The following is a 14,749-nucleotide window of genomic DNA, read 5'->3' on the forward strand; positions in this document are numbered from 1 at the left end:
TGACCTCGGTTTGTCAAAATGACTTGTCTTCAGCTGTCACGCTGGAAAAGCTCTGAGGGCTGAATTGACATTGAGAGCGAAGAAAGAGGGAAGACGAAGCGTTGAGCCGCAGGGAGACGAGCTGCAGAAAGGGGCCACAGAGATACGATTGTGTGCATCTCAGTTCTGTGAAATCCAGCTAGTCCTTTTCTGCATTCATGCACGGGATGATGCTGTGTCATGTGCGTAGAAAATGGTGTTTGCCTGAGCGTGCAGAGAGCATTCCTCACACATGGCAACACGGACTAAAAATAGCTCAGAAGCCCCTCGCTCACCACTACGGGATATTTGCCTGCCATGCGCGGGATCCTCGGCTACTCTGGTCTAGGTTCAATGTATAGCCATCATCTACCTCAACCCTCCTCATCAGCCGTTCTGTCCTCTTTGACCCATTTCCTTCTGTCTTTACCCCACCTGTTTCTGCCTCCAGGGGGGTTTGCAAACCAGCTGATGTATTCGATCAGCGTAATGATCTCGTTTCTCCTTATGCTTCCCCGTTCTATATAAACGTGTTTGTGGAAAATGTTTCGGATTGTTTCGCATGATATTTCGGAATCCCTTTCTACCGAGTTTTCCCTGAGTATACAGTGTACCCCTGCACATAATCATTCTGTGGATTTTCCTAAATCTGCTTTTTGTTAACGTATGACATTCTGACGAATAAGATACATTTCAACTTAAACGTGTGAGAGTTTTAAGATATTTTGAATGGAGAGTTGGTCGACGGTTAAAATACAACATTATAGCACCTCTCCTACTGACACAAGCCAACGTGTCTGCTGAGACTAACTGTGTATAAGAAGTGGACGTGGCCACTGTCACTCTTTAGTTTGAGGACTTCCATTCTGAACCAAGTTGGCTGTTGCCATCTTGGTTTGTGCAACCAGAAGTGATGCGAGAGAGCGGAGCTAAGAACGTGGAAGAAGACATTTTTAAGCAACCGAAAAAATTGTATGAACTGAAAACACACTGTGAAAGTTGAAACAACTCCAAGGTCAGAAAATGCTGTGCAGAGCTCTGTCAATCACAAGGTAGCCCCGCCCTCAAGCATAGCCTGCTTTCTAAATAGGAATTGTAATTTACTAAATGGACATCATGCTAGCAATCTCTGAATAGAGGCAGAGCAGGAAGAGTCTGAGAGGTGACTCACCACGAGGATGAGGAAGGCCAAGGCCAAGAACAGTCATTTCAAATGAAATTCCAGCAACTATGATGGACAACGTTCTTGTTCACGGAATAACAATGACGGAAGCAATGAGTCCAAATTCTCTGTAGCCTCGTAATCAGGAGATTCAGAGAATAGAACAGCTCATTGTTTGTTTGTTTTTTGGTCATTACACATTTTCTGTGAACATATTCACATATTCATATTAATTTGGTTTATTCCTGTTTTTACGGGTATATTTTTGGAACTGCATGTTTCCCTTTTCCCCTCCTATATTCCGAGAAAGTTGTAAAGCAATACAATAAATCTTGGAATTGGAATGAACTTTATGTGCAAACTTCCCTGCTCTGCCGTGTTTGTGACGTCACCGTCATATTACCGAGCGCCGCCGAAAGGACACGAACAGTTCCGAGTGTCAACTGAACAGCGCAGCGGCAGCTACGTTAGCCGTCAAGTGTTGCGCACATCCTCGGTATCCTTGTGACGTTGTCGTTCGGAGCCAGGTCGGGACTATCAGTGTCGTCGCTTTGTGCGTGGATGCAGAGGAACCACAACTCGACACTTCTTGTATGTACATGTGTGGAATAAAGAAGGATATCAACACACTGGAGTAGCTGCAGTTCTTCTAACCGAGAACTAAGACCAGACCTGTGTACGCCAGCATACATAAACAATTCACACTTTACTTACCTGCTATTACCTCAAAAAATGTTTCTGGACTGATCCCTGACCACTGTTTGCTATTTTTTGATGTAGTGTGTAATGCTGCAAAAGATTGTTTGATTTTGCTAAAAGAATCAGAGGTTTTGTGAATGTAATTTGTAAACTAGGATCTGTGTTTGGAGAAAAGGCTGGCAGGTTTCATGTGTCTTAGAAATTGTGAAAATATGTAATAGGGTCATCTCTGTTAATCTCCATATTAAAACATGGGAGAAAAATCTAATTCAGTAAAAGATCCAACAGTACAAAAATGTAAATTTACCCATATTTCTTATTTCTTTTTGTTTCACAGATACTTGGCATGTGATCAGCAGCTCGTGGCTTTAGTCATTTTTCTGCAAAATTGGAAACATTGGGGGAAAACAAGACTAACGTGTGAAAAATGTGTTCAGGCTAAAACCAGGGGTCTTTATGCGTTTCTTTCCCCATGTACCGTACCCACTCACATCTTGCATCGTAAGATCGCATTGCTGATGGGCAGCGTGGATGCATTTGACCCGTGTGTGTGGAGCCACACCATGTCATATAGATCCAATCGTAAGCCATCACCATCTCACTCGTCGCCTGCTCGTGCTGATGGATGGGCGGCTTAGCGTGGCCATCGGGACACCAGGGCCATGTGAAATAATCCCCTCTCACTGGGCTCAGCGTGCTGCCCTTGAGCTCTCCTCTCTCCACATACTCTTTATCACTCAGCACTCCGAGGGGTCACAGAAGCTGCGTGTTACGCCGGGTAGGGTGGGGGAGTCCTGCTGGTTTATGTGACTGAAAATGTGTGTGCCTGCATGAGCACATAGGGGGTCCAGCTTGCTTTTGAAGCGGAGTAGACAACCGGCTGCGTTGTGAACCTAAATGTTCACTTGCATGTGCACAACGCAAGTATTACATTAAAAGCAAGTAAGCATCAAGGCTTAAATATCCCTACGATGGAGCACCTTTAGCCTTTTCCTGATTTCTGCTGCGTCCTCAAGAGAAACCAGTAACATGTGTTGCAAGTATGTGACCATTTCCTTTCTACTCATACGCGTGGGTGTACAGCATTTGCACAGATTCATCATCCATGTGTGGGCCACAGGATGAACTGATGGTGAAACATCACCCAGACAATAAGCCTTTTGAAAAGGGACCAACACTTTGCCAGAGAGGCAGTCATGTTATCGGCAAGCCTGGTGCTTTATGGTAATACGCATGCAGATAAGGCTGTTTCCTGTTTATGTTGGAGCATCTGTTCTTGTTGCAGAAAGCCATAACCATCCGATTGTGAAATTCTGCACATGATATTAATGGACTTAATGACGTCTGGAAGTCGCCAGTTTCCCCTCAGCTCTGTCGTCATGTTGCCGATCCTTGAGTCATGAGGCAATGTGGCAAATACAGATGTTTTCAAACCACTTCAGACGAATTCCTCGGAGGTCACAGACAATACAAGTGCGTTGTGAAACAAAGCTCTTAATTGCATTTCATTGTTTGCACATTAACGCAAGATCAGCATTTCTCTGAGAACCATATGCCAAAGCTCTGCTGCACAAAATATCACCCAGAGGTGGAAGGTCACACATTTATTGAAGTATTACAGTTTTTGCTTTGGCCCAATTCTCAAATGAAAACCTCCAAACCACTGTATACTGCTTCACAACAGATTTTAATGTATCATTATTTTAAACAAACTGCAAATGTTTTAGCACATATATGCAAACAATTATCTACAATTTGCACAATTAGGGGGGGAGACAGTTGCTTTACGTAAATAAAAATACCGTAACAATTTCCATGTAAATGTGAGTGCAATGAGCAATACTGTAAAATAAAATGTGTACTGTTGAAATTGGCATCTACTGTTCAGTTTGATACACAATAGTGTTCAGTTCACTTGACAAAAATAATATAACAGCATCAATTAAGAACATAGGGCAAACCTGAAATGGGTCAAATGCCATCCTGAAAAAAACATCTAAACATCTTGACCACCATTGTTTACACAATGCAAAAGGATCTTTTCATTTTGAGCACTTGCCTTTTTCTATGAGACAATAACTTTGAGTTTAGTTATAGTTATGAGAATGTTAATGCTGTTTCAAGATTCTCCACAGATTCTCAGTCATATCAGATTTTCTTTATTTTCAGGCTGTTTTTTGTGGATTTGGAGAAAGTCAACAGTTTTTAATAATGAGACTTGTTACAAAGAGGAAGGAGATTTAAGGTTACCTTTTTACTTTAAACTTGTGGAGCTAACATTAGCAGAGCACGTTGGGACATCATGACCTAACACTGTTTTTGGTGGGCTCCATGGACGGCACACAAAGATGGCACTGGGTTTATTCTGGTCAGAAACACATCTCCAATGGGATGCAGAGGTGTGCTCTGCCCCCTGGTTGCCAAATAATTTAAATCCTCAGAGGATTCTAAAAAATTATGATAATACTACATGTAAATGATAATTTTGCTGGTTAATTAAAATGAGATTAGATCCAACGTTATTGTAAGTGCCGTCATGATCTTCTGTTTGGTGTTGATTTCCTGTTTTATTTTGTAACTTCCTGTCCCCTGTACTAACCTCTCCTGCGTTCCCTCCTTGATTACCAATCTGCCCTCATGTGTCTCACCTGTGTCTTGTGTCCTAATCAGTCCCTTGTGTATTTTAGTCTGTGTTTCTCTTTATCTTTTCCTATCGTTTCCTTTTTTTATTCTTATTTTTGGACCGTTTTTAAAGTAAGTTTATTCTTGTCATTTAAACATTTGTTGCAGTTACCTCTTTGCCTGCGACTGCATTTGTGTCCTAACCTGTATTCCACATTTCTGATAATTGCACTGTACAAGAACTGAGTCAATAAAATGCAGTTTAGCAGTCACCCAGAGCTGCAGGAACCAGTACAATGCAGGGTAACGTAAATCAAGCTATACAATAAATAGTAGAAGAAACGGTAAGGGGGGCTACACAAGATGTAGTTTATAAGCTTTTTTCGCAGATACTGGCATAATATGCAAATAGTAAGCCTTAATATACAAAATAAATAGGTGGTGGTATGATATGATGCACTCTAGGTCAGATATGCACACTATAGAGTATGAATACGCTATAGGTTAGGTTAATTAATTAGATTTTTTAATCCTTGTCTGTGCTTTAGTTAGTCGTCAGCAGATTTTTCTGTGAATCCCTCCTCGTCTGTCGGGGCTTGGGAGGCGGAGGGGATTGACAGAGTGCAGACAGCTGGGTCACTTTCAGTACCCCTTAAAATAAAATGGTGGAACACGCCCCATCGGGCGCTTCACATGTTGCCCTGTTGACCTGCACTATATGTGGGCCTGTGTACGCCGGGGTATTTTTAGGTTTCTCTATTCAGTCGGCCCTGCTTCCTGGCTGCTTGGTTTAACCTAAGAGCTGTACCATTTTATGGTATTTGTACTTCTACCCCACAGATGGCGATAGTGTACTTTTTACCCAACTCTGCGTTGATACTTTGCTGATAAGTCTTATTCACGTTTACTTAAGTTACTTTTAATGGCGTATTTTTACTTTGGTAAAGTACTTCACTGTATCCCTCAGTATCAGAGTACTAATTGCATCGGCTCTACATTCGACCTCATCAGTCAAAGTGATTCCACTGACACACCTTCAAGCACAGAGGAGGATATCACCAGCTGTTATCTGTGGCGTCAGACGGCTGTTAGTTTTACAGTCTCTTATGAAAACTTCTTCGCTCTCAGTGCCACACTCTGATGAAGACACACTTTCATGTCGATCTACACCCTTTTAAACTAGGTGGTGTGAAAAAAGCTGAAAAACTCCTAAAATGATGTCAGAGCCTGTAAAGACTCTTCATTAACAGTGGAGCGTGACGGTTAGCTCTTGCCTGTGGATACAGTTGCACAAAGAAAACTCGTGCGTTTGAAAGTTCTTTATAAAGCTACAATGGAAGTGGACCATTTAAAAAAATAATAATCAAACTACTTTGACACTATTGTCTGAGATTAGAGTCAATTAAAAATGACTTGCTTTTTATTTAATCAATGATAAAAAAAAAAATCTTGAAACTGCCCTGATCCAGTAAACGGGGGCGAACTCCATCGTGATGTGGGAGGATAAAAAGACCACACCTCTCCTGAGCAAAAACCTTTTTTTTATTTCTCGTTGAAGGGAACTCGGTAGAATATTACAGCAGAACACACACGACTGAAACAGCTGCCATTTCACGTAACACAGTACAGGAAGAAGGATGTAGTTCAATCTCATGTGTAATATTATATATATATAGTATATTTATATGAAAAGAAAAAGAAAAAAAACTATTGCTCCCATGTTATTTTTTTCATATGGCATTTCTCTGCTGTGTTGAAGTGGGTAAAGTAAAATTCAACGAGAGGTTTACACACCAAAGGAAGTGGGACAATGAAAGTGACATTTCCCTAAGCACGGGAACTTTGTGGCTTCTTTTTTATTATTATTAGGCTGAGAAGTAAACGTTAAAACTGTTTCCATTGCAAGAAATAAAACTTGAAACCGCTCTCAAAAATGGATAAATATCGTCATACAGCAATCAGAATATGCAAAAAGAAAAGAACACAAGGCAGCTCCGCGTAAGAGCACACATGCAAAAATTATCATATTTTTTAAAAAAGGAACACTAAAGACAAAATGTTGATGATTGCAGGTGTTTATGTTTGCGTCGTATGGCAACTGATGGAAAGCCAATTTGTGACAAAACATGGTAAAACGGGTGGACTACTCGATGCTATGTAAAGTGACTTCAAGTTGTTTCTAAAAATTGCTATAACATACTTTTGTTATCAATTTGCAATCTTCTTAATTTCCTCTAAGGAATAAAAGAAATGTTAGGAAAAAAAAACAGGTATGAAATATCACCCTGGACAGTTGCATCCAAGTTTAGTGTTTCAAATAAGCCACTTTAGGCAGCATTATCTAATAAATGTCTCATATTTCTAAGACATATTTCAATATATCTCTTTTGAAAAATAAGTATCTATACTTGATCTTTTTAGTAAGTAAATCTCTTCCAGTATATATATTTTTTTCTTCTTTTCTTAAAAGGTATAGCACCCCACTGTTTGTTTTTCCAAGAGGACCTAATTTTTCTTACAATCAGACTGAACATTGCTTCAGTCATTAATGGTCAGAGTTCAAGATTAAAGGATCCAAATGATGCACCCTAAATAAGTCAACAAGGTCAATTCTCTTGAGACTCAAGCCCGGCAATATTAAGCCTTGGCTCTAAAAATCGTGACCAGTGCTAGAGGTCTGAGCTCACTGTGTCCCTTAGACAAAAAGGTCACAGGGGTCAAACGTGGGCCTGCACCATATGAGACGTCATCAGTTGCCACAGACGTCTTGACTGCAGCAACTGGCTGGCCAGATCTGCAACCAGAGATTCTTGAGGATTATGCACAGGCACAGGTAATGCTGATATACCCCATAATACAGATTGGACTAGCCAGCCCTGAGACAAAACAAGCCACGCGTGAGGACGCCTCGCCACGGTTCAGCTATCGGAGCAAGAGGTTAGCACCTGAGGTGTGCCCAGAAGAGGGGGGGGGGGGGTCATTTGGACCCGTTTGGGATGTCCAGGAAATCCAAATGAGTCATGTGCTTGTAACAGATCACCTTACGGGACCTCGCTGGGCTGAGTGGATGTCCTGAGATGCCAAGGATGCCCCCCATAGCTGAGAGCGTGACTCTGGGTGTTGTGGGTCTGTCTGGGCGAGCCGTTCGTTACAGGTCATTTTAAGACAAAAACACACACACACAGCCATGGTGAGTGATGGCAGGCGCTCCGTTTCAATCTCACTCTGCACCTGCTGGTATGAGTGTGTCACACTTCCTTATTATCATCACACAGACTACAGGTCAGCACCAGGTGAGCTCTTACCATTAGATATCAAGCAGAAAGTGGGTCTGGTAACCTATTGGTGTATCATAAGCATTGTCAAACTTAATTTGCTGGGCTAACGTTTCATGTGTTATCAAAGAACAAAAAAATCTCCCTCTCTCTCTCTCTCTCTCTCTATATATATATATATATATATCTATTTTCTATATCAATGGGGAAACTCATACAGGGGCTGACCACTGCAGTCCTCATATAGCTATAATATCCACCTAAACTTTAGGACATGATTCTCTTATATAGACAGTAATTTCTCAAATATATATATATATATATATATATATATATATATATATATATATATATATATACTCGTTTGTTTTAGCTTTTAGAAGTTCGATTCGTCATGCACAGAATAGTCGTTCCTATCTCTCAGTTTATCGCCAGGCTTTGCATCGTGTTGTCGGCTCCATCACAAGTAGCCACCTCTCCATCAATCGTCGTCCACGTCGTCTCCCTCCGACTCCTCTCCGGCTCGTCTCTCGTACATCTTATCCCGGTGCCGCTCCTGGATCTCTTTCATTTCCTCGGCGTAGCGGCTGAACGCTCCCCCGAATTTGCTCCATGCCTTGAAGGGGATAGTTATAGAGTTCCTGTAGCTGGGCTTCACTTCGCTCACCCGTAAGAAAACTCCGTACTTGTTGGACCCCACGTCAAAGAAGAAACGCTTGGAGTCCACCATGATCGAGGTGCCCTCCGGGAGCTCGCTGTAGCCCCCGGCCCCTCCGCCGCCGGCCAGCTCATCCTCATCTCCCCCGTAGTCGTCTATCAACTTGGCCAAGGCGTCGCGGAACTCTATTAAGCCCTGGGCCGGGAGTGCGATGGTTTGTCCGGCCTGCAGGCCAGCCCCGGGGATGCCACCTACTCCAACTCCGAAACCGGGGCCTCGGTTGACGGTCTGCCTGATCCGGAGGAACCGACCCCGCTGGTTCTCCTTCAGGTCGAGGTAGTATTTTCGGTTCTCGCGCACCAGGAACTCGCTCTTCAAGGCCCGCCTAGGCCCGGTGTCATCCCCGCCGGAGGATTGAGCGATCTGCTCCGGGGTGCTAGGCCCAAGCTGGGCGTAGTGCTCTATGAAATCCCCCAGGTAGTCGCGGAACTCTGCCGCAACTGACATGGAGAGGGTGAGCCGACTTTTTGAGCCCCCGGCGCCGACCTCGGCGATTTTGATGAACCGGCCTTTAGCATTCTGCTTTACATCAAGGTAGAAGCGTTTGTTCTGAATGTCCAGCCGCTTCGATGCCAGCTCCTGGGTCTCCGCTTCCCGTTGGTAATGCTGAAATCCTCCACCACCGCCTCCCCCTCCGCCACCGCCGCCGCCGCCGCCGCCACCGCCACCACCGCCGCTGCTGCTGCCGCCACCGCGCTCACTGCCACTGTCCCCATCCGCCATCTTCGCCACCAGCAGCCCGTTTCTCTGCGTATCTTTGACCCCCACCCCCCTTGCTTGCGGAGCTCGCTGAGGATACCGGACGGATGGTTGCTGGGCTCTGATTGGTCACTGCTACTGCCAATTACAACATCAGATAGAGGGCTTGCGTATTCATTCGCCAACCATCCTGCCCGTCATCAACGTAAAAGCCTCCTGGATGACATTCAAGTGTATATTGTATTTACAGTCCATAACAGCTCTCCACGTCAGTCGAAAACTCAGGGTTAACGAATATCTAAGACAGAAAATATGTCCGTTGATGAATTTACTGCTGGCATAACCCGTTTTCTAATACAGTCGGGGCAAAACAATTTGTATTTGAGGAGTGGATTTCCTTGCATGTGTCCTTGCACCGAAACCCAAGAGTTAATTCCAACTACAATCTCCTGATTTATGTATTTTGTACATTTTTGGGATGGCTGTCCCTGGAAGGACACTGCACACACACACACTGTCCCGCCTACTTGTTGGTTCCGTGCGCAAAAGCAGCCTCGAAGATGGGGGATGGGTGGAGGCCTACAAGTAATTCGCCTATTGGTCAGAACAGGGATTCGAAGTAACAAAACGCAATGTGATTGGCTCTCTGGAAGGGTCGCATGCAAACGATTTGCGAAAGGGTTTATTGTTTCTTTGCTTTCGGGAGCCGAAATTGTTTGCTGTCTACTCGGTTCTACTATCAAATAACGAGACGGAAAATGGTATGTGCTCTTCGGTTACTGTTACGTTCGTTGCTGGGGATGTTTGTACACTTGGACTGTAATTAATGTGCAACAGTAGAAAGTGCTGTATTGCATTTGAACTGAGGAAATTCGACCAAAATGTGTGTGGTTAAAAAAAGCTCGATAAAGAGCTAACTGTCAGCTAACACGTTAGCATTAACGTTAGCCGAAGAAGTCCCGAGTTTTAGATTTTTTGTCCGTTTAATGTGACATTATATTCGATGTTCGTCGGGTAGTTGGTATTATTGGAGGAGTGGAACGGTTCTGGTTAATTATAAGTGCAAACTTGGATTCGTAACTAATTATTTTTTCCATTGGTGAAGCCTTTCGGAAAGGCGGATTAGCATCCGTTAGCAAGCTAAGTTTAGCTATTTCATTAGCTTAACGGTCGATTAATGATAGCCGTTAGTAGTTGTTCACTAGTCAGTACTTCTGTGAACCATAAGAACAAGGCCTAAGCCACCGTGGGATTTCTATGTGCACAGAGTCACTCCGTAGGGGGGACTTTTATCCGTTTAAATTCGTGAATGAAAAACTTAAATGGAAACCGTCTTAAAGCGGCGCGTCTGTTTTGTGTTTGTCGCGGGGTCCCTGGCATCACCCCGCTGACAGCTTCTCGTGTTTTTGTAGTCAGAATTGATAAGTGTATTAATTTTCTCACATCGAGTCTCTTTATGTATAGGTTGTATACATGTAATATCCGTTAATTGGTATCGTCACCGTCTTTGATATGTTACATTTGTGATTGGCGGGAAAGCGATAAGAGCGATATCGACATATGTAATGTTGCCTATTGATATGTTGAGCTTCTTATTTGTCGAATTTGCGTTTTGTAATTTAAACACTCCACGCGCCCTTATTTGTATTCGGGAACTCCCCAGCTCCTTTATGTGACAGTATGAGGTGCCATGTTGTGTTTGTCTTTTGTTATGCATGATTTTTTTGAACAAAACCCAAACGCCATAATCCTACACATTTCGGACGTCTCTGATTTGCCACTCTGACTTATATTTCCTAAATTCACACATACAGGCTGGTGGCAAGGCAGGAAAAGACAGTGGCAAAGCCAAGGCAAAAGCAGTGTCTCGCTCCCAGAGGGCTGGGCTGCAGGTAAAACTCTTTGAATCGTTGTGTGCCTGTTTGTGGCTTAACTGCACATGTTGTGTGCCACCCAACTGAGAGCTTTCCAATTTTTGTTTTACTCAAACCACTATTTGATATCCGTTTTCTGCCAGTTCCCAGTGGGTCGTATCCACAGGCACTTGAAGACTCGCACAACCAGCCACGGTCGTGTTGGAGCCACAGCAGCTGTGTACAGTGCAGCCATCCTTGAATACCTCACCGCTGAAGTAAGCCTTTCCCATTTTGTGCATGTTTGTGATCAACAGCGTCATGCAGTGTGTGTGTGTGATGGTGGTTCATTGTGAGAGATGCAAAAAAAAAAAACTGAGTAAAATTCCTTGTATGTGGCCAAATAATTCTGAAATATGTGTGGACTTGTTTTGTTCTTAGGTACTAGAGTTGGCAGGCAATGCCTCCAAAGACTTGAAGGTGAAGCGTATCACTCCCCGTCACTTGCAGCTGGCCATCCGTGGTGATGAGGAGTTGGACTCTCTTATCAAGGCAACAATTGCTGGAGGAGGTGAGCTAATGGATTTGCCAAGACAATCATTCTGTATTTTTTCCATGTTCTATCAAGTTTTTGTGTTTTGACTCTGAGCATCATAATAGCTTTGTCGTATCTTGGTATAAATATACTCTGCTAGTTATTTCCTACTCATTCTGTATACATATTTACAGCTACATTTACGTGAAACATTTAATATCACTGTTTTTTCTTGTTTGTTTTTCCTAGGTGTCATTCCCCACATCCACAAATCCCTCATTGGGAAGAAAGGGCAGCAGAAGACTGCATAGATGTCATGTTGACCAGAAATTTCGGGGCTTGGGCTTTGATATGACCAGGAGTTCACATTTGTTCTTTTTTATTATTAATATTATAGCAAACAAAGAGTGATTGTTAGAATTTGTGTTGTAATATTTTCCCATAACTAGAAAAAATACAGAAAACCCCTTAACAACAGAAAACCCTTTGTATGTTATTGTAGAACGTTTGACTGGGGATTTCATTATTTCAAATGACTGTTCAAGTGAATTTGTTTGATTGGCCTGGGACTCTATAATGTTTTATACTGAAAAAAAGAAATTGTTAAAAAACGTTTTTATATAAAAAAAAGAAAGAAACAAAGACTTGTTTTGTGGTTATTGTCTTGAAGTTACAATATTTACTGTTTTTAAGAAGTTATTTTGGATAGCAAATAAGTTAACAGATGGTGCTTTTTACCCCTCTTTAACCTACTGCAATATTTGGAACTGCACACGGAAAGTGATGTATTAAAAGATTTTTTTTCACATCAAGGTGAAATGTCAAAGAAAAGAACTTGTAACAACCTTCTGCTACAGTGTTTTGTGTCTCTTGCACTTTGACAAATGTGTTAACGTGGCAGTGAAGTGTGATCAGGTGACACAATCCTGTGGTTTCTGCCTCACTGAGGAGCCATCTACATTTCACTCCTATACTGTTGGTAACCTGATAATTGGTAGTGGGTTGAGCCATATATGTACTTTAATAATATATTTACAGTACTTAAATGTATGCACAAAATTAAATGTCCTGAATTAAGTTCTTTATCTTTTTCAAGTAAAGTTTAAAAAAAAAAAAAAAAAACTGTTCAGGGGAAAATGCATATATTATCTTTGAATAAATACCGATCGCATGTTATCCTTTGCTTGAAATGACAACTGGACTCGTGTTTGTAGTTTTTAATGGTAAGTTGTATGTGTAAGATGATACCACTGTCCAACAATACATGAACAAAACTGCAATGTTTGGTTTTGACATATTTACATTTCAGATACTTAAGAAAACAATCCAGCAGGAACATTGCATTTTGAAAACTTGGAACAATTGCGGTTCCTGCGTTTTGCAATGTATATTTAAAGTTTTTAATTTGTAAATGTATGAACATTTTAATTCAAGTTTTAGAGCAACCTCTGAGAATTCAATTTTGGTCACCTGACAAAACAGGAATTCGTCATTTTCCAACAGTCTCTTCTCAGGATTCGTCCTGCGGTTTTATAGGCTGCCAGCAGGTGGAGCCACTGACATTCACAACATGCTTGCCTTTTTCCTGAAGTAGATGTACAGTAGTAGTCTGCCTTTATCCATCCATGCATCAAATACTCAGTGAATGTATAGACTGAAGACCTGCTTAATGAGGCAAATCAGCAGTTTTCTGGAGTATCATAGTAACATGTTTCCTTTGGCATTAGCTTATTTTTAACTGCAAAAATGACACATTTCAGAAATAAGATGCACATAAAATCAAATGTACTTATGGAAGAAAAAAGCAACATGGCAGGAGGGCAGCTTTAAGATTTAATTTGATCTATTTTCTTTTAATTGCATGTTAAGAATATTCCTCAGATATTGCTTAAGTGACATTAAAATATCTCATACAGTTTGTAAGCTATTTCGTGTCGTCTACTTGCAGCACTTCAGACAAAAGAACACCAAAATATGCTGCAGCTGACTTAACGTGCATTAAGGATGTCTGCATGATTAAAAAACTCAAGGTAAAAGAATTTGGATTTGAAATTAAATTCTGCAGGTTTGATCTGCACCTGTGTTAGTGATGGGAAGTTGGTGTGTGAAAAATAATGATACATAAATAAATGTACTGATTGAAAACTGGTTGCGACATTTCTTCATTAGTTTGTATACAAAAGCAAACGCCCTGACAGTCATCCATAAAGATGCAGATTCATTTCTCAGTTAAGCCTCCTACAATGCATCACTGTGTATGAGTTTCACACACACTCACTCAGGTTGTCACCGACTGAGCAGTGGAGACTAATGTGGCTGCTGTTCAGTGGTCAGCTGTTGATTTTCAGGTGCAAAAAGTGCCTCATCTTTCCCTCCAGGAGATGATGAAGACTTAACATGGAGTGAAACGGCCATAACCCTGATTGCAGACATCAGTCAATTCTCATCATATATATGTCCCATAGCAGCCAACGTGTGGACAGGACAGAATCATCTGAATCATATACTAAATATATATATATATATATATATATATATATATATATATATATATATATATATATATATATATTGTCTTGAAAACAATGTCTCAGTTCTCCATTGAGTGTAATTAAAAGTGAATTATTGGGGAAATCCATCAACAGTGTTATTATTCTTTTTCTGTAAAGTTGACTTTTTTTGTTGCTCAGAATAACACACTGCTTAGAGGGATTGATGGATTTAATTACATTTATTGTTCAACCTTTTGAGAAAATTGATACCATTATTGATTGGGAAAGTGGTATCCATCCATCGTCTACCGCTTACCCTGTATTCAGGGTCACGGGGGGCTGTAGCCGATCCCAGCTATCATTGGGCGAAGGCAGGGTACACCCTATCACAGGGCCAACATGTAGAGACAGACAGGTAACCAGTCTATCACAGGGCCAACATGTAGAGACAGACAGGTAACCGGTCTATCACAGGGCCGACATGTAGAGACAGACAGGTAACCGGTCTATCACAGGGCCGACATGTAGAGACAGACAGGTAACCAGTCTATCACAGGGCCGACATGTAGAGACAGACAGGTAACCAGTCTATCACAGGGCCAACATGTAGAGACAGACAGGTAACCGGTCTATCACAGGGCCGACATGTAGAGACAGACAGGTAACCGGTCTATCA

At 41.9% G+C, this 14,749-nt stretch overlaps 2 protein-coding genes across 3 annotated transcripts; one reads left to right on the top strand and one right to left on the bottom strand.

Annotated features, from left to right (window-relative positions):
- Positions 1-6,022: 6,022 nt before the first annotated feature.
- LOC311022698 (transcriptional regulator protein Pur-beta) lies at positions 6,023-9,283 on the bottom strand. 2 transcript variants are annotated; one of them, XM_084024196.1, is made up of 2 exons: positions 9,157-9,283; positions 6,023-9,120 (listed from the first exon to the last, which is right to left on the bottom strand). In XM_084024196.1, exons 1-2 carry the CDS (start codon positions 9,215-9,217, stop codon positions 8,258-8,260), a joined length of 924 nt encoding a protein of 307 aa, XP_083880322.1. In that variant the 5' UTR covers positions 9,218-9,283; the 3' UTR covers positions 6,023-8,257. The 2 variants fall into 2 exon arrangements, with proteins under 2 accessions (XP_083880322.1, XP_083880321.1); XM_084024195.1 differs by having other exon boundaries at positions 6,023-9,232.
- Positions 9,284-9,827: 544 nt separating this feature from the next.
- Positions 9,828-12,223, top strand: LOC311022699 (histone H2A.V). The gene is made up of 5 exons (XM_084024197.1): positions 9,828-9,954; positions 11,008-11,085; positions 11,211-11,324; positions 11,488-11,617; positions 11,831-12,223. Exons 1-5 carry the CDS (start codon positions 9,853-9,855, stop codon positions 11,890-11,892), a joined length of 486 nt encoding a protein of 161 aa, XP_083880323.1. The 5' UTR covers positions 9,828-9,852; the 3' UTR covers positions 11,893-12,223.
- The last annotated feature ends 2,526 nt before the right edge of the window (positions 12,224-14,749 follow it).

The sequence above is a fragment of the Eutrigla gurnardus genome (genome assembly GCF_963514095.1).
Source record: "Eutrigla gurnardus genome assembly, chromosome: 13".
NCBI classification, from domain to species: Eukaryota; Metazoa; Chordata; class Actinopteri; order Perciformes; family Triglidae; genus Eutrigla; species Eutrigla gurnardus.

What these genes read in the sequence shown, in the direction of transcription:
- LOC311022698 (XM_084024195.1), bottom strand. Translation starts at nt 9,217, where the DNA reads ATGGCGGATGGGGACAGTGGCAGTGAGCGCGGTGGCGGCAGCAGCAGC.
- LOC311022699 (XM_084024197.1), top strand. Translation starts at nt 9,853, where the DNA reads ATGCAAACGATTTGCGAAAGGGTTTATTGTTTCTTTGCTTTCGGGAGC. An exon ending in CCCAGAGGGCTGGGCTGCAG is followed by an intron (nt 11,086 to 11,210) that starts GTAAAACTCTTT and finishes GTTTTCTGCCAG; the next exon opens with TTCCCAGTGGGTCGTATCCA. An exon ending in GGCAACAATTGCTGGAGGAG is followed by an intron (nt 11,618 to 11,830) that starts GTGAGCTAATGG and finishes TGTTTTTCCTAG; the next exon opens with GTGTCATTCCCCACATCCAC.